Source organism: Prionailurus viverrinus, chromosome F2 (genome assembly GCF_022837055.1).
Source record: "Prionailurus viverrinus isolate Anna chromosome F2, UM_Priviv_1.0, whole genome shotgun sequence".
Taxonomy (NCBI): domain Eukaryota; kingdom Metazoa; phylum Chordata; class Mammalia; order Carnivora; family Felidae; genus Prionailurus; species Prionailurus viverrinus.
This window is the reverse complement of record NC_062578.1, coordinates 66,577,804-66,597,119: the sequence shown is the minus strand read 5'-3', so window position 1 is coordinate 66,597,119 and position 19,316 is coordinate 66,577,804. Positions and strand designations below refer to the sequence as shown.

The 19,316-nt window shown below is 49.8% G+C and overlaps 1 protein-coding gene across 4 annotated transcripts in view; it reads right to left on the bottom strand.

Moving 5' to 3' along the window:
- The window catches only part of ZHX2 (zinc fingers and homeoboxes 2), a 162,765-nt gene that overhangs the window by 3,547 nt on the left and 139,902 nt on the right, over positions 1–19,316 (bottom strand). For all 4 annotated transcript variants that reach the window (XM_047842588.1, XM_047842587.1, XM_047842589.1 and 1 more), the window contains one exon: positions 10,000–12,744. In XM_047842588.1, coding sequence (XP_047698544.1) covers positions 10,003–12,519 — 2,517 coding nt within the window. In that variant the 5' untranslated portion in view covers positions 12,520–12,744 and the 3' untranslated portion in view covers positions 10,000–10,002. The remainder of the gene's footprint in view (positions 1–9,999; positions 12,745–19,316) is intronic.

The window sequence follows — 19,316 nt, the reverse complement described above, 5'->3', positions numbered from 1 at the left end:
ATATTTCTCTCACACTTACTACGAGCCAGGCCCAATGGTAGGTGCTAATGCTAATGCATCCCGTCCACTCCTTATAGTAACCAGACCGTTAAGCCTACCGTGGCGTGAAGAAACAGGGGCTGAGATTAAATGATGTCAGGCATGTAGCGAGTGGTGGAGCCTGCATTCCTCCAAGGTCAGTCCCACTTCAGTTGCTCCTCCCACACCTGATCGGGGTCCAGGCTCCCTGTCCTACTCACACAGTCTCCCCCTGCATGGAGACACCTGGGGACAGGCAGAGCACGTCTGCTTCAAAGGCAGGGGCTGGCGGTTCTGGGCACCCAGAGAGGTCCACGTGCCTACTGCTGATCCCACGGAGAGCCACATGCACCCCCGGGTGGGCACAGGGACCAGAGCCAGGCTCCTCCTGTGCTCCCCAAGGAACTGGCTTTCCCCCCAGCAAACAGGGTCTTTCACCACCCTTGCAAAGGGGGTGCCTCTGGTGGGGTGTCCACCTGAGCGGTTCTCAAGAGCCTGGGAAACAAGGCCCAAGGAGGGTAGACCGCTACTCTTCATCCTTCTCCCAGCCAGGCTGCAGAGCATCAGGTCAGCACACGACTGTGGGTATTGGCTATGGTGGGTCAGAGTGGAAAGAGCCGTGGGGTCGGAGTAGCTGGGATCCAGGGCCTGCCACTTCCTAGCTGTGTGTCCGTGTTACTTCCTTAACCACCCTGGGACTCACTTCCATCCCCCCATACCTGCTGGGCCGCTGGGGGCGGGGGTTACAGGTGGGGAGTGCCAGGCATGCAGGTGCTCCCGAAACACTGCTTCATTTTCCTTTGAGGAAGGCCAGGTGTAAAACTGGGGCCTTAGGGGTGTGTGTGTATACACGTATTTACTCTCTCTCCCTCTCAAAAATGAAACTGAACCCTGTCTCTTCAAGCGAATGGCAAAAACTCACATTTTTAGATATGCCTCAATATGAAGGTGGTTCTTCATCGGGCGATGTGTTGTGATTCCCTTGTGTCATTTCTTGTGGACACCAACACACATAAGCCTCCAAACAGGTGTATTCACGAAGAAAAGAAATACTGAACAAAGCCCTTACCACCCCCCACCCCCTTCCCAAACGCACTGCAGAGGACAAAAGGGTGACCCGGAGAAAAGGACACCAAGTTGCTTCTGCAGAGACCCCAGATGTCCGTGGGTGACTCTGGGCCCTGGGAGCACCCTGGGACCTCAGCTCTCCTCTGACCTCTCCCAGGGTGCGTGGCAGCGGGCAGGACTGCGGGGGCTGGCGATGCTCTCAAAAGGGAGGCTGGGAAGCCGCTGGGAACAGAAGGCGGGGCGGTTTCCCTTCCCCATGAGGGACACAGCCGGTGGCCCAGTCACTTCCCCTTGGGCAGCGCGTCCTAGCCACAGGCTGCTTCCCCGGAAGGCTCTGCCCCCGAGCACCCTCAGGTCTCCTTGTCAAACGCCCCTGCACCAGGGATCTCCAGCACAACTGTATCACGCGGTCTTCAAACTGCCTGGTTAATTGTACGTCCTCTGGGGACACGCATGGGGCCCGCGGTGTTCATTGCTGACCCCTGCCCCCCGCCCCCTCCGGGTCTGGCCCACACAGTATGCCCCGGCGTTCATTAGTGAAAGAAAAATGGGACAAGCACGCTGCTCTTAGAGGGGTGGCTGGTTACACAACGTTGGTGACAAACTCCCATCTCGGGTTTTTATTTTAGAGTAGCACAGTGATTTTGACTGTGTGGCCTCTTGCTAATCCCCTGGGCTTCTATCCGCAATCTTACCACTAGGACGGAGACATTCCCCAAGGCAGAGGACCAGTGACCCGATGGATTATTTGATCCTAGAGCACCGGATCTCCCCTTTGGGAGGAAACAGCAAGATCGTCGGGCCCTTTGCTTATGGCCACTGTTCTACCAAGTGGATGTCTAGCCTCTTCCTGAACACTGCCCGGGACAGAGAACCCTCTGCCTTCATAGCAGTCCCTTTCTATCTTGGGGACAACTTGGAAGGCTAAAAAGTACTGTCTAATTCTTCAGCAAAATCTGCTTATTACTTTACCCATTGGGGAAACATGAAAAAATTAGAATTCTTTTCCCATATGATACCTGTTTCTGTGTCTCTTTAATTTGCCCTGTAGGGATTTCCCTAAGCCCCGCGGACTCAGGAGAGAGTAATACTGTACTCCGTGAGACAGAAAAACAAGCACCATGATAGTGATTTATTATCTTAATAATATTTGAGCCAAACTTTCTTTTCTTGAGAGGGGGCATGCTCTGATTTTAATTAGAATTGGGAAAAGGAAAACGTGGTGGCAGGGAGAGGGATTAAGCAATTTCCCAGTGGACCAGGAAGACTCCATCCCATCTCAAATCGTTCCCATGCCAGGCCTTGGTCAACTCTGGCATATCTGGCCAAAGCTCTTTCACCGCAGCCGTTTGGGGAGCCTCTGGGCTTGGGGAAATTGCTGAGACTTACAAGCCAGGCAAGTCTCCCCCAGGCTGCTTGCAAGGAGGCTCAATGGGAGAAGGAGTCAAAGGGGCTATTGGCTCTTCCTGCCCTTTTTCCATCAGAGGATATTATCTAGAGGAGTCCAAAGAATTTGGGCAAACAGAATCATATTTTAAACTCACTAGGCACACCCCTGACGTGTTTATGCATGTGGATTTGGGTTTGAATGCCAGCTCCCCCACTTTCTAGCTGAAGGATCTTGGATGAGCTACCTTTCTGTGCCTTGTTCTCCTCAGCCATAAAATGAAAAAGAATAGTGTTGACTTCAGAGAGTCATCAACACATGCAAAGTGCCTGGCACAGTAAGGAAGGGCTCAGCAAATGTTACCCCTTGTCATTGCCCCCCATCCTCACCCCCACCCCTCTGAGATGCGATTAATACACAACAGCATGAGCTTGTACAAGTGGGGCCTCAACTGAAAAAGCCAAGTTGGAAGGCATTCAGCCAAGTTCTTCTCCATAAAAAAAAAAAAAAAAAAAGCGTCAGGGCACCTGGGTGGCTCAGTCGGTTGAGCACCCAACTCTTGATTTCAGCTCAGGTCATGATCTCATGGTTCATGGGATCAAGCCCCACATCGGGCTCTGTGGTGACAGTGTGCAGCCTGCTTGGGATTCTCTCTCTCTCTTCCTTGCTCTTTGCCTCTCCCCACCGTCTTTCAAAATAAGTAAACATTAAAAATAATCATAATATACTAAAAAAAAAAAAAAGACTGTCAATTCAGAGCCAGCAACTAAGCAACTGCTGATGCCAATGCTGGGCCCTTGTTTAGGGGATTTCACTTGTATTATTTCATTTAATCCTAACAACAACAGACAATTCTATTAGTGCTATGGGCTGAACTATGTCCCCTACCCCACCATTCATATGTTGAAGCCTTAACCCCAATCTGACTGTATTTGGAGATGGGCCTTTAAAGAGGTAATTATGGGGGCACCTGGGTGGCTCAGTCGGTTAGGCGGCCGACTTCGGCTCAGGTCATGATCTCGCAGTCCGTGAGTTCAAGCCCCACATCGGGCTCTGTGCTGACACAGCTCAGAGCCCGGAGCCTGTTTCAGATTCTGTGTCTCCCTCTCTCTCTGACCCTCCCCCATTCATGCTCTGTCTCTCTCTGTCTCAAAAATAAATAAACGTTAAAAAAAAAAAAAAAAAAATAAATAAATAAAGAGGTAATTATGGCTAAATGAGGGTCATGAGGTGGGGCTCTAGTGTCCTTATAAGAAGAGGAAGAGACATTAGGAGGGCACAGGCACAGAGGAAAGACTAGGAAAGGACAGGACACAGAGAGAAGTGGCTGCGTGCAAGTCAAGGAGAGAGGCCACACCAGTAACCAACTCTGCTTGGAAACTTGATCTTGAACTTTCAGTCTCCAGAACTGCAAGGGCATAAATGTTGTTTAAGCCACTCAATCTGTAGTGTTCTCTTCTGGCAGCCTTAGTTGACTAATATCGTTAAATATTAAAGTTATAGAGACCTACTAATAATAGAGAATAAAGTAAAACATATGGCCATGTGGATGCTCTAGAATTTTCCAGCATCCGTCCTCCATTTACCACTATGGCAGGAAGGTCTGAATGCCCAGATATCTGCAACATGACTTCCTTTTACCCCTTCCTTGAGTATCTCAGAGCATCTAACCTTTCTCTACAGGATCATACACACTGAATCACATACAGTCTTCTTTACTGGTGAGGTAGAGGAGTTTCAAGGGAAATTTGGATTATTTGTAGGTCACATACCACTCTGGTTTTTAACCCATGAACTTCTGTGAAGTGTGAACTGGGCAAATCACTGCCACAATGGCCACCTTTTAGGTCCCCCGATGTGAAGTTCCCTCTGGCCTCAGGGCCTTTGAGTATGCTGTATCTTCAGCATGGAAGGCTACTTCCCCCTCTTCTCTGCTCAGCCAACTCATACTTGACTTTTTGGATTTTAACTCCTTTATTTTCTCTTCAGAGAAGCCTCCCCCGACCACTCAAATCAAGTCAAATTCCCCTATCGTATATTCCCACAGACTGTGTACCTTTCCTTCAAAAAACCTGTTAGCATGGCCATCTCTCCTTTTTGTTTGGTTAAAATGTCATCCCTCACTAGACTGTGGGCTCCATGAGGGCAGGAACATGCTGGGTACCACAGATGTTCAGAGTTTGAACACACCCGGAGTGTGGCACGCCAGAGGCATTCCACAAATAACCTGCTGCATAAATGGGTCGAATCACTTATTATGGATGTCTCTGGACCAGTTACTTCCTCTCCTTGGGGCCCACATCCTTCCTCTGACAAATGAGGGAACTTACACTTCATGATTCCTAAATTGCTACAAGCTGCCCAAAGCACAGTGAGAATTCCTAGTGTGAGAAGCTCCAGAATTAGGCAAATGGAAGTGGTAACAGTTAACTCTCCATTAGGTGCCAGGGCTGCGAGGCTAATGGGCAGTCCCTGAGAAGCATCACCCAGTAAATAACCAGTGAGATTCTCCAGCAGACCTTTTCCTGGAGCTGCTCACATGCACGGAAAGCAAACTGTCCCCAACTTCTCTCCTCTGTCAGCTGTCAGCTAATAAGGCTAATGAGTGATGGAAAATGAGGAGGAGAGAAAGGGGAAGGAGGACAGGAAGTGAAAGGAAGAGGGAGTGGGGAGGGGGTGGTAGGGGAGGGGGAGGAGGAGGAGGACGAGGAGCAAAGGACTGAAATACCAGATTCCAGACAACTGAAAGTCAACTATGTTTGTTAATTCTCAGGTTGGTTCAATACATTGCTATTAAGCACCCCCTCCAAATTAGGCACTAGGGACTCAGAGATTAATAGGATATAATCCCTACATTCAAGGGTCTGGTGGGGAGAGACAGAGAAACAGATAATTACAGTTTCATCCATGCATCCATCCATCCATCCATCCATCCATCCATCCATCCACTCATTCAAATATCTGTATTTAGACAGCTAATCTGAACAGACTGTGGGGCACGCATATCCTGGATCCTAAAGTATAGCCAGGATGCACCAGTTGGTAGCCTTGAATTTTTTAAGCAAGCTGAACCCTGGAAAATATTTTTCACGAAATTTATCTCTTGTCCAAAGCCATCCCTAATCATGAGTTGGAAACTGTCAGGAATTGGGAGGTAGCCAAGTCAGTGCACGAGTCACTGTGTATTCGTGTTTGACTATAGTATTAAGAAAGAGTCAAGTCCTGCTGGTCTGCCCTGACCCGTGGCACTGGTACCAACTGTGGTTGGGTCAGGCACTGGTGCCTCACAGATGAGAGGTGGCCTCCGGGCGCCACCAGCTGCTAGCTGAGGAACCCACGAGTCTCTCTGAGCCTCGGTTTTGCCCTTTGCACAACAGGAAGAAGGCCATACCTATGTCACGGGGATGAAGTGAGGTTTAAATGATTTAATGGATGTGCTAAGAAGAATGCCAAGTACATGGCATATACCGGTATATAGAAATTCTTAGTAGTAGGAGTACTGGGATATTCCATCTGGCCAAACATTGAGGCATATGTCTGGCAATGTTTGGCTCAAGTATTCTGACTCATTTTTAGGAAAGGAGGAATTTACTGTTCAGCCTCTTACCACGACAGGTCTCTCAATGGATAGCTCCATAACTGTTTGGCCCCGGAGGATGAATCATCACAACACAATTCAAAGGTAAGGAGTCCCTTTCTGTCTGCCCTCAAGGCTGAGTGAACCTGGCCCGAGTCAACGCTGTCGTGAGCTTGTGAAGCTTCGGCAGAGGGGATGCTGAACCACAACAGAGGAGGAAACCCCACCCTGGAGTTTGCTCTCAGCTGCTCACCCAAGTTCATTCTCTCTCTCTTTCTCTTTCTCATACGTACATCCCATAACACCTTTTACGAAGCTGAAACTGTGCATTATTTTCAGGATTATCGTATGTGTAACAACTGAACCCAACTGCAGTTTCCTAAATAAATATGTGTTTAAATAAAGGCATCACTGAATATTTATGAATTTCAAGAGACCCATGTGTTCGGTTCATAAAAGCTGTGAAGTAATTTGGAGGGATTTCTTCCCTCTAAGTTGAAAGGTTCCCTTAAGCGGGTGCCTCTGTCCGGGACGCCACCACCAGGCCAGACCCGCAGCCCTTTTCTCAATGCAGTAGCACCTCGGAAACATCAGGAAGCCAGTAGGGACACTGGGTGCTACCCGGTGTCAAGCAGACCATAGCATCTTGTTCGGGAACATTTTTCAGCTCACACTTGAGGGCATTCGCCATAAATAAACATAAAAGGGGGTTCCACGGTATTTCTGGGTTTGTGTGTGTGTGTGTGGGTGGGTGGGAGGTAGAAAACAGCCAGTTCCTTCATCTCGGAATTATCTAATATCAACTGTCAAATCTAAACACCCACCTCCCAACCCCATCCTGGGGGTCATCCAGAGACAGGGAGTTTCTGTCAGAAACAGAGAGGCAGAGACAGCAGTAGGAGGCGGGGCTGTGGAGCGGAGCCAAGGTGCTGGTTGGGAGAAGGAGGGTACGCTCCTTGGTTTCTGAGCCTCAGTTTCTGGGCCTATGAAAATATACAGTAGCTTACCTCTCAGCGTCACTAGGAGAACCGAGGAAGACCATCTGGGGCCAGAGCACTTAGCTCAGCCTCTGGTGCTCAGGAGGCCCTGAGCCCACCCTTCCATCCTTCCTCCCTTCCCTCCAAAGCTGCTCCTTAATGGTTTTAGCCTTGCTTCCCCCTTTATGTTTCTCTTGGGCCTCTCGTGGGGAACAGGCCCGATGGTAGGCAGAAGAGCCGGGCATGTTCCCCTGTCGGTGGTGGTACAGCTTGGGGGAGAAGGGATGGGAACAGGTGGCCTCAGGGCCCCTGGGGAGCTGCTACCCCTAGACAAACCCCACTCAGCCATGGGGACCTGGAAGTGCCATCCCAGCTCACTCTGGGACACGGGACACTCACAATTCTACTCAAACTCGGCCAACACAGCTGGTTCAGAATAGCTTTTGCTTGCTGTGGAAAACCACGGTCATTTCTTTGAGTTGCCTTTTCTCATCGTCTCCTGAACCCCAAACTCGGCTTTCTGGCTGTGCCCAAACTCTCTTGGTTCCTCAACTGTACCATTCCTTTTCTCATCTCTGGAACTTTCCTTGTCTGTCCCTTTCCACATGAGCCACTCTTCCTTGTCAGTGCACCGGCCAGCCCCTTCCCTTCAGCTAGTCTCTGAGACAGATATCCCTTCCTCCGGGAAGCCTGCCCTGACCTCTGGATGCCCCTCCTGCGTGCTCCAGTGCACAGCTGGGCGTGTCCCTATCACACCATGGATCATCCCGGCTAGTAAAGGAAAGAGCAATTTCCTCTCTCCTTGGCCTGACTGAGCACCACGTGAAAGGACTCTTATCTGCTTTCTTCATCCCGTTATCTCTGTCACTTAGCACAGAGACTGGCACACGGTAGGTGTGCAGAATGTATTTGCTGGATTGAACTGAACCCTATTGTCTACTCCGTGGCAGGAGGAAAAAGCAATCGGGTAAATTTATGTCACGCACTGGAAAAGGTCAAGGATAGAAGACAGGGCAAGCTAGGTCTCAAAGGAAGGTACGAGAATAGCCAGAGGGAGGAACCAAGGTAGCCAGATGGTGGGGGGCAGTTGGTACTATTGGACTTTAGCCCCCTCCTGCCACTAGCCCCTCCCCTCTGGACCACCTCCTCACCTGTACCCCATTACGATTCCCCTTTGAAAAGTCGGGGGGAGGGCGGCGGGAAGAAGTCTTGATGGCATCTTTGATTGGCTGTTCCTTCAACTGCTCTTTCACTAACTGATGGAACCGGCTAAAATACGGTTTCTAAGAAGACTTTATTTTTTCATTTATTTCTTTACTGCTATTTCTATTAAATAAATGAATTGATGAGGGGCATGACCAGCCAAAGTTGTCCGAAGTCGTTAATAAAGAAGCATGGTAATTTCCAGGGCTCCCTTCGGGACCTTATCAATCATTCTGGAGGTTCTTACCTTTGTTTCATTATTTTTAAAGATGACATGATGGGGGGGGGGCTTCTGTTGCCTTTTAAGTGACCTCTGGAGAAGCCAATCTGGGCAGAGCGTAAATCACACCTCTCCCTCCTGGTTCCAAGCTGCCCGTGGAATGTGTCGGCTTTGGCCAAGGTCGGCTCTCTGCCTCCTGCACCCCTCTCCCCGCTGCCCCCTCTATTCTAAACCTACCACCAAGCAAGCTGCTGTGTTTTGAGGCCTTGATTTGCGCAGACCTCTTGTGAAAGCACAAACACCAGGGCCTGGGTGCATGTCCCATCATGTGGATGACACGGCCATTAGTAACCATGGCAACCTCCCTTCCCAGGCTTTTGTGGCTCCACAGGCCTAATTTACACCAGTCTCTTCCAGATTTGAAGGGGTTCTGGGGACCCACTCAGCACAATTATGAGCTGTGTTATATAGTGAGAAACTTGCCTTCCTTCAGCCATGACTAGGCAAACACCAAAACCTGTCAGGTTGAAAGAAACAACCCCAAATCTCTGGCCAGTAAACTTGGTTAACTACCCTTAAAAATCCAAGAAAGGAAAGAAAATGAAAATGAAAACAAAACAAAACAACATCCTTTTCAGGTCCGTTTCTTACAGCAGCAAACAGAAAGCAGGCAGAGGCTGTGTCCCTATAACTGCTTGTAGACTGAGGAACGGAGAGGCCCCAGAGGGTGCGTCCAAGACATGCCACAGCGCTGTCACTCATGGGCAGGGCCTTGCAAACGAGGACACAAAATCCACCAGCCTCTAGTGAGACCAGGAAACCGAAGGGCTCCATAAAATCTGCTTTTTGCTCCCTTTCCTGCTTCTATTCTCTCTCGCAAGGACTTGCACCCCCCGCGCCGCACAGGCCTTAACGTATGTCCTCCTTACAAGGGACCAGGAGTTCATGATTTCTCTGGGGCCTTCTAGCACAGTAGATAACATCTCAGGAAGGACCAGGCGAGGCCATCATGTGGTACACGCCTGCCTACTGCAGACCAGTGACTCTAGACATCTCTCATCAAAATTCCCTGACTCCAGGGAACGAGCGACTTATGATGGACACCTGGACCCTGAGTTCCTGGATGCCTGAGAGGACATGTGCTCCAGACCGCAGTGGTCAATAAAATCCCCAGACCCCAAGCAAAGATGAGACTCCTGCTCCTTTCCTTTTTAAGTCTCCCAGACGCTCCGTCCGTATCTGCTCTCAATCTGTCTCTCTCTCCCTTCAGTAAACTCTGCTCTCACCTCCTGCTGGCTCACACCTGCTTTCCATCCTGCATGAAGCCAAGGACTGTTTTGACTGGTCCTGCGGGACCCCCTCCAGGTCCTCTGACCTGGCCTGCCAGCATCCCTGGTTTCCCTCCTTTTTTCAAACAAGAACTTTTAAAAAGAACTCCTCATCTGTGTCAACATCTCCGTACCCTACAACCTATATGGACTCTGGCAATACAGAGAAAGCCAGCCAGCATCCTCGCCTACTTTCCTGCGGGGAGCCAGGAGGGGGTTACCTGTTAGGCCTGGCCAGCCTCGGCAGGGATGCTGTCGGAGTCCGAGCCGGCCTGTTCTGCGGTGCCTTCGGCTGCCGTCTGACTCCAGCTATCCGACCTGTCTGAGATGGCGTCCTCCTCTCCGACCGTGACCTCCACCCAATCCACAACACCCGACTCCTCATTCTCTTCGCTGCCCTGGCCGTCCCGGCTGCTGCCCTCCGACCTGTCCGAGGTGGCTTCAGAAGGCTTGGCCGGCACACCATCCTTGGCTTGCTCGTTGCTCACTTTCACCCTGGGTACCAGCTTCTCCAAGTCCTCTTCACAGAGCTTTTTGGGGTCCTTGTAATGTTGCTGACCCACGTCACTTCCATTCTTTGGGCTCTCAGTGATGACGGCTTTCACTGCTTTCCTTGGTGGGGCGTCGTAAACGTGATCTCCCGCTATCTGCTGGTGCTGGTACTGCTCCATCCACTTTAAGGTTCCGGTTTTTAGCAAGCACCTGTTCTCTTTGAACCAGCGCACAATTTCAGTTCGGACCAGGCCCGTCTTGGCTGCTAACTGGTCATACTCCTGGGGAGTAGGCCACTGGGTTCTTGCAAACGTGCTCCGCAGGAGATGTACCTGTTCCTGATTTTTCGTAATTGCTGGTGAAGGGCTGGGCAGAGAACTGGCTAACTGGGCACCGGAGAGCTGGTCAAGTCGAGACAGAGCACCATTGGGGGCCACCACATCTTGGCCTTTTTTGCCAGTCCCCATGGAATCCAAGACTGCTTGTTCCATGCTGTCCCGAAGCTTCCGTCTCTCTGAGAACCAGGATTCGATCTCTCTCCTGCTCAGCTTGGTTTCCACCCTTAGTCTATCCAGTTCTGCTTGGGTCGGGAAAGAGCTTTTCAAAAAGCTGTCCTCCAGGGTTTTAATCTGACCCTGTGTTTTTTCTTTGAATTTCTGTGGGGCAAAGTCCGGGTACGCGTGGTATGCGCGGCCGTGTCGGGAGGCTGCGATGGCCAACTGGTCTTTGGCAAGGGATTCGCTGGTGATGTGGACGATGCCTCTTTGACACCGATACCGGTGATCGCTGAACCACTTCTTGATCTCACTCCTGGCAAGGCCGGTCACCTCGATGAGCCGATAGACCTCGGCATCGTCAGGAAACTGGCTCTGGAGAAAGCTTGCCTTGAGATGCGCAATCTGCTCCTTTGTCTTCTTGCGGTCACTGGCTGGCGTCAGCACAGGGTTGGCCACCTTGGGCGGGGGCTCTGGCACCTGAGCGATGTGTGGACGCTTGGGCTCGGGGGCGGCCTGGGGAGTCACTAAAGGCCTTTTTTGGCCATGGTTGGTCACTCCGGCCACGGCAAGCGTGATGGGGGAGCAGGAGACCGTTGTTGATCCGCTGGTCACCTGAGTCAGCACCAGGCTGGTCTGGCCGAGAATCTGGCACGGCAGAGCTGTCTGGAGGATGGGCTGTGACATCTTTGTGGGCGCCAGCTGGGCCGGCAGCACGGTGATCGTGGGGGGTACTGACTGGATGGTGCCATTAAACATCTTTTTCCGGGCCTCCTCCACCTCCTCCGGGGACCAGCTGATGCCATGCTTTAAGCGCTGTGTGGCAAACCAGATTCTGATGTGCTCTTCTGGGTGTTTGGAAGCAGCTGTCAGCCAGGACAACTCGGCCTGGGTCGGGTAAGGGAACTTGTTGAAGGAGTTGATCATGGTGGCATTCGTGTCCAGGGCAGAGTTGTATTTGGTAGTATTCAGAGGGACGGGGACCTTCGGGACAAGGTTGATATTTGGTGGGAGCTGGACAGAAGGCGTGACGTGCCCTAATGTGTCCTGGAGGAGCTCCACGCCTCCGAGTCTCGAGAGGATCTCAGCCGCGTCTGTCACCAGGCGGGCAGTCCCTTCCACGTGGTTCTCGGGCGTGGCCTCCTCCGGCTTCTTGGGCACCTTCTTGGCATCGGCTTTTGGTTTCCCTGGCTTCATGATGGGGGTTTTACTCACTGAGATTCCGGGATCACCGTCGCCGCTTCCGGGGCCGCTGGTGGTGATGGACACGACGTGGTTGGTGGCTTCGATGGACTGCTCTAAGACAGTTTGATTATTGCGCTTGATTAACTTCAGCTTGAAGTTGGTCTCCCCGGGATGGAACTTGGAGTTGTGGTCAGACAGGGAGTCGTACTTTTTGGTTGTGAAGTTACATTCGGCACACACGTATAAGGGGTTGAGAATCACGTTGGGGTGCTGCGTGTCAACGTGCTCCGTGAACTCGTTCAGGTTTTGCGTGGAGTAGGGGCAGTATTTGCATTCATAACCACCTTGGAGTTTTTTGGATTGGTTTTCCCCTGTAGATTTCACCTCTATCACTTCATTTTCTTTGGAAGAGTTCTCGGGTTCTACTGTCCAACTGTCCTTGGTTGTTTCAGGCTGTGTTGTGCTGTTTCCTTTTTCTTTGGCCCTGTCTCCTTCCTCGGGCACATCTTGTTCTACTACTTGTGATGTCCGAACCATGCACGGGGTTGTGGATTTTCGCTTGCTCGCCATGCCGTCTGTCTGTGTGCAACAGCTTAAATTTGGGGAGGGGGTTGGGTAGGGAAGGGGCAGTGAAATTTTTGGAGCAAATCAGATAAAAGGCTTTGGGCTTTATTCCCCCTCCAATGGCTTTGGCTTCCCTTGAATGCTGAAGTCTAGTGTTTGAGTGTTCAGAATGATCTCAGCACAAAAAACTGTAACTGCTCCAATGGCTAAACACAAGAGGCAGCATCATATCTGTGGGACAAGAACAAAGGTAGGGTCAGTGTTTTTCCACAAGAGGCAGAAGAAACTAGCATTTCTTTCTAACCCACCCCAACTGGCACCCACAATAAAGCAGACACCTAGGTACGCACAGACAGTGAGAGAGGGTGCACATGAAAATAAAAGATCACATTCTTTTCTTCCTTTCTTTGGGAAGGGCAGTGGGAACCGGCCCAACGCAAGCAAAGGAGGGTGCAGGTCATTCGTTCATGTTTAGAGGCAAACAGATACAGAAATGCAATGAAGTCTCTAAGCTCTGAAGTGGTGGGTGGGGTGGCAGAGATGAGATGTGAGATGTCGCTGGGCTCTCAAGCTGCCTTAATTGATGGTACATCAGAAGCAAGATGCTTACCTGGGGCCACCAAATGGTGTTTATATGGGTATTAGAAAATGGATATCAACTCTTGTTTCTTATCACAGAAGTCACCAGTATAGAAAATCCAGAAAATGCTTTCAAGTATAAAGGAGAAAAAAATCACCCTGAACACTGTAGTTCCTTTATTTCACTTGAAATGTTCCCTCTTTCTATAAATAATGAGCAAAATAATGACTTAAACATGGCTGCATGATACTACCTTGGGGGGATATACACATGTGATACATTTAGTCATTGAGCTTTTGTTGGACTTTTTTTTTTTCTTCAATTTTTGGCTCTGCTCAACAAAATTGCAGGCAACACCATGAGTCCTTATTTCTGGTAAGTCCTTAGGATGAATGCTTAGACACAGAAGCACTGGGTTAAAGGATATGTGCATTTTAAGTTCTCTTCACTCATTTGGCCAACTTTTCCATCAGCTGGCCCTTCCCCTGGCAATGAACAGGAATGCCCAACTTACCACTTGACCTACATGGAATATTACCATGAAAACGCCTTGCTGATTAGATAGGGTTAAACCATCTTTTTTTAAAATAAATTTTTTAACGTTTATTTATTTTTGAGACAGATTGAGAGAAGGACTGTAAGCCGGGGAGGGGCAGGGAGAGATGGAGACAGAATCCGAAGCAGGCTCCAGGCTCTGAGCTGTCAGCACAGAGCCCAGCGGGAGGCTCGAACCCATGAACCGTGAGATCATGACCTGAGCCGAAGTCAGATGCTTAAGTGACTAAGCCACCCAGGTGCCCCAGGGTTAGATGATCTTAATATACTTTTGTGCTTTCCTTCATTGCTAATCAGGTTGAACTGCTTTCATAGATTTACTTGCCCTGTGTGTTCTTTCCTTTTGAATTGTTTATTCATGCCATTTTTCTCTTGTGATGCTCAGTGGTTTTACTATTGATTTACAAGTCTCTATATTAAGAGCATCAGTACTTTATTTGTTGCAAAATGATTCTAGTCAATCGTTTACCTTTTATGTTCATTCGTGTTTGTTCGTAGATGGCATTTTTCGTGTTTTTACATGCAAAAGTTTTACGTTTTAGGCAGCAAATTTACCAACCTTTTTCTTTTGTGGCTCCTATCGCTGTGATTTTTTATATAGAAAGTGGTTCCCAGTTACAAGAAACAAACTGCTGGTTGCCAGAGAGGGGAGGGTTTGAGGGGCAGATGAAGTAGGCAAAGGGTGATTAAGAGGTACAAACTTCCAGTTGTAAAAAAAAAAAGGTCCTGGGATGTAATGTACAGCATAGGGAATATACTCAATAATATTGTATTAACTTTGTATGGTGACAGATGGTAACTATCTGATTGTGGGGATCATTTCATGATGTATAAAAACATGGAATCACTCTGATGCACACCTGAAACTAACAGGATCTTATATGTCAATTATACTTCAACAGAAAATAGATAAAAATCACTTGTACATTAAAAAAAAAAGTGGGGCGCCTGGGTGGCTCAGTCGGTTAAGCGGCCGACTTTGGCTCAGGTCATGATCTCACGGTCCGTGAGTTCGAGCCCCGCATCGGGCTCTGTGCTGACAGCTCAGAGACTGGAGCCTGCTTCAGATTCTGTGTCTCCCTCTCTCTGCCCCTCCCCTGCTCATGCTCTGTCTCTCTCTCTCTGTCTCAAAAATAAATAAACGTTAAAAAATTAAAAAAAAAAAAGTGATTCCCTGCCTTGATAGCTGAGACACAGCATTCTATGTTTTCTCAGAGTGTTTTAGCTTTATTTGTTACATTTAACGCATTTGGAATTCAACTGATCTTGGGTTAAGCTGTAAGATACAATTCTAACCATTTTTTTTTTTGAGAGTTACCAATTATCTCATAGCATGTATTGTGTTCTCACTAATTTGTGAAATCATCTCTGTCATACATTACATTTTTATATATACTAGGGCGTTTCTGGGTCATTTATTCTGTGCCTCGTATCTAGCTATTGACACACATGACTTATTATTATTATTATTTTTTTTTTGTAGATTAGAGTATGTTTTAATGTCTGGTAGAGTGAGCTCCTCCTTATCACTCTTCTTTGGCAAAACATTTCTGAGTTAGTTTGGTCATTTCTTCATATAAATCAATTCCCATAAATCAGAATCATCTGCAAAATAAAATCCTGTTAGAATTCTGATTGGAATTGCATTAAACAAATATTAATTTGGGAGGACAGGAACAATTTGCTTATTGGGAGTAGCAAAGCCGGGGAAGTGGCAGCGTCCAGTGTGTAAATGCACGGGCTGGTGTAGAGGGCGTCTTTCATTTTGTGCTTAAAGGAGAAGGGAGATGTGTTTTGAAAGGAGTAGAGCTGACACCTGGGGAGAAGGGAAAGGGAAAAGATGGCTGTTACCTCCTGCCCCTCCCGTTGCCTTGGGGTTGAGTTCCACTGAAGAGAGTGCTCAAGGGTGGAAGTGGAGGCTTATTTTTACGAGCAACTCTGCGGGACTGTGCCCACACACATCTGCTTAGGGGCTCAGGTGACAAAGCTGAGCAGGACTTGGGGAGGGGCATTTCCCCCTGTGAATCCAGAACGCAGTTATTCTAACGAGGAGCCCTGGCATTCCCACGCTGGACAACGTCATCAGCAGTGGGTGAGTGTCCCTCCGGGCACTGGTGAGGAGAGGACACGGGCACAGCAGAGCAGAGGGGACCGTGTCTTTTTGCTGACCACACCCAAACTGACATCTTCAGCCTCCATGTCCCTGCTGCTGAGACTCTTGGTTTCCCCCTCAGCCATACGTTACCTCCTCCAGAGTTTCTCATCTGTCTGTGGCTCCACCATTGGTCATTCCGGCCCAAACTCTGTTGGGCTCACCCCAACTAATCCGTCAGCAATGCTGTTGACTCTGTCTTCAGAATAAATCTAGTATCTGGCCCTTCGCACCACTTCCATATCCCCCTGCCCCTGCCTTGTCTAAGCTACCGTCCTCTCCCACCTGGAAGTCTGTGGCAGCCTCTCAAGGGTCTCCCGCTTCCTTCCTCTCTGGAGCAGCGGCATATTTTAAGATAAGAATCAGTTCATGTCACCTTTCTGCACAAAGCCCTTTCTCCAAGCCCTTATAACAGCCTGCAACCCCGGCACGTTCTGGCCCATACTTCCTGCTCCCCCTTGCGCGTCACAGGACCTCTGCCCTAACCTCCCACCCCCGAGCTCCTCAGTGCTCACGTCCCCATTTAAAAGTCATCCTCATGGCATCTGGGTGGCTCAGTTGGTTAAGTGGCCGACTCCTGGTTTCAGCTCAGGCCATGATCTCACAGTTCGTGAGTTCAAGCTCTGCATTGGGCTCTGTGCTGACAGTGTAGGGCCTGCTTGGCATTCTCTCTCTCTCCCCCCTCTCTCTGTCCCTCTCCCCTCACTCTCACTTTCTCACTCAAAAATAAATAAACATTAAAACAAAAATAAAAGGCATCCTCCCACAGAGAGACCTTTCCTGACCACCACTCCAAGTAAATCAGTGCCTCCCTCATTCCTCTATTTCCTTACTCTGCTTGGCTTTGCTTTCTTCATAGCACTTTTCAATATTTAAAATTTACTTAGACATTTTGTGACTGAAGGAGGGAGGAGAGAGCATTTACCTACTTTTTTCTTCCTCTAGGACTTTCAATATGCCAGCCACTAGGCCAATGTGGCTCTTCGAATTTAAGTTAATTAAAATAAAAGAAAATGAAAAAAAAAAATCAGTTCCTCAAGTTACACTGGCCACATTTCAAGTGCTCAATAGCCACACGTGGCTGGTGGCTTTTGTATTAAGCAGCGTAGAACTTTTCTATCGTTGAGGGACCTTCTACTGGACAGTGCTATTCTAGAACATAGATTCCATAGAGGCAGAAACTTTTCACTGTGGTTTCCTCAGAGCCTAGAACCACACCTGGCCCGTAGTAAGCTTCCTATGCATGTTGGCTGAATAATTAACTCAGGATGGCTGCCTCGTGGGGCCTGTAGCTGATACAGAGAGAAGAGGCACGACAAAATGTCCTGCTGTGTGTGCACGTGTAGGCACCCTTGTGTGTGCGTGCACATGCGTGAGTGTACGCGTGGGTGTGCGCCGGGGGCATGAGCAGAGGGGCTCTGTAAGGGGGAAGGAGGTCCTAAAGTGCCACAGAGGGTGTCCCTGTCGTGACAGCTGGTGGCTACATTTGCACACACTAGCCAAGAGACTGGGGAATCTGAAATATAATTTTTAGAAATTTTTTAAATGTTTATTTATTTGAGAGACTGGGAAAGAGAAAGAATGAGCAGCAGAGGGGCAGAGAGATAAGGGGAAAGAGGATCTGCAGCAGGCTCTGTGCTGACAGCAGAGAGCCCAGAGCGGGGCTCGAACCCACGAACCACAAGATCATGACCTGAGCCGAAGTCAGATGCTTAACTGACTGAGCCATGCAGGCACCCCGAAATAGAATTTTTAAGCAAGGGAGCAAAAGGAAACTTTTCTCCTGCAAAACAAAGAAATCGGGCAGGAATGGGTGCAGGGGAGGGAGGGGGAAGAGATTCTTCTTAGAGAAACTCCCCATATGTAGAATGACTTAAATCTGTTGACAAATGGGGCCCAGAAGTGAACCAAACTGTGGTAAAACATCCTAAAACTTCTCAGTGTTCCAAAAACCGTGGTTCAGAATAAACAGCATCTTCTAAAACTCATTTGGCGACCAGGAGTCCAAACCACAGCAGATCAAAAAGAAGGAAAGATGAAGGAAGAGAAGACAGACGTGGGGGCAGGGCGCAGAAAACACGGAGCCTTTGAAGAACTCATCTCTCGGGGGGAGGGGGGTCCCCGTGATGGAGTCACAAGAACCACGGCCCTGGGAAGAATCACCCCGGCACCAGAAGGGGCTGAGCGTCTGCACAGCAGAAGCACGTGGTCTGCCTTTTTGAAAGTCTGTGAGCCGCCAGCGGGATCGGGACCAGCGCCCACGAGGCCTGGGCCTCGCCGGCACGAAGGCTCCAGTACTGCCAGCCGTCTTCAGGCTCAGACGGACACCTGCCAGAGTGGCCAAAATAAAGATGTCAAAATGCACGTTAAAAGTCCAGCACATCGCTTCCGTGCTGGGGGAGGGGAGGTGAGCATCACAACCCACCAGCCCTGTGCAACCGGTCTCACCCCGGCCGGCTTCCCAGGCGCATTCTGTGCCCACCTGAGAACATTCGACCTCCGGGTGGCAGCGAGTTCTCCCCTGGATGCCCAGCAGTGGGGCCTGAGACGCGATCCTGCCTTGGGGCGGGTGGCCTGAGCCGGTTAGGACTGAGCACATTTGTGCTTAAGATCCTGGCGCCCGGAAGGAGGGGAGAGGTAAGAAATCTCCTTCGTCTGTGACATTCCAGGCGTCCCAGGCCTCACAGGACAACTGGGACAGAACGCGACAAGCACATGCCAAGGCACCGACACAGACCCTTGCCTCCTTTGCGTGTTTCTGACACTCACTCGGTTTTCGTTTTATCCACCACGGCATCTATCACTCACCACAAAGAAATCCAATGATGAATGAGAAAGGACAAAATCTTGGAATAAGTAACATGGGATGAAAACGGCCAGCCTCTACAGGCCATCACGAACAACTCCCTTCCGGGCGTCCGCTGGGCTCTCTTCCCCCTTCCCCGCTTGGCTCCTCTGCTTCTCCATCAGCCCCTCTGTTTGTGCGTGGAACGCAGTTCGATTAGACCCCTGTGTGCCGAGTTCGGCTGTGGAAACGGCCCACAAAGAGGAGGAAACCGTGTCCTTGTCCTCAGGGAGCGCACAGCCGGCGTTATTACTGAGCCAGGGCTGGAGCAAACCAGACGGGGAGGCTTAGCAAACAGGAGTGTTTTTCTCACAGTTCTGGCAGTTGGGAGTCCATGACCAAGGTGTCTGCAGGGTTGGTTTCTCTGGAAGCCTCTCTCCTCGGCTTGCAGACGGCCACCTACTTGCCCTGTCCTCAGCACGTCCTTCCTTGTGTGTGCGTACCGCCTGGTCGCCTCTTCTCAGAAGGACACCTGTCACACTGGACTGGGGCTCACCCCAAGGGCTTCCTTTAACCCTAATCACTTCTTTAAAAACCCTTTCTGAAATACCCCACATTCTCAGGGGTAGGACTGTAACTCGTGAATTTGGCAGGTGGCAGGGGAGACCCATTTCAGCCTGTAACAGGCAGGCAGGGGAGTGCCCACCGAATACCCTCCATGGTGCAAAAGT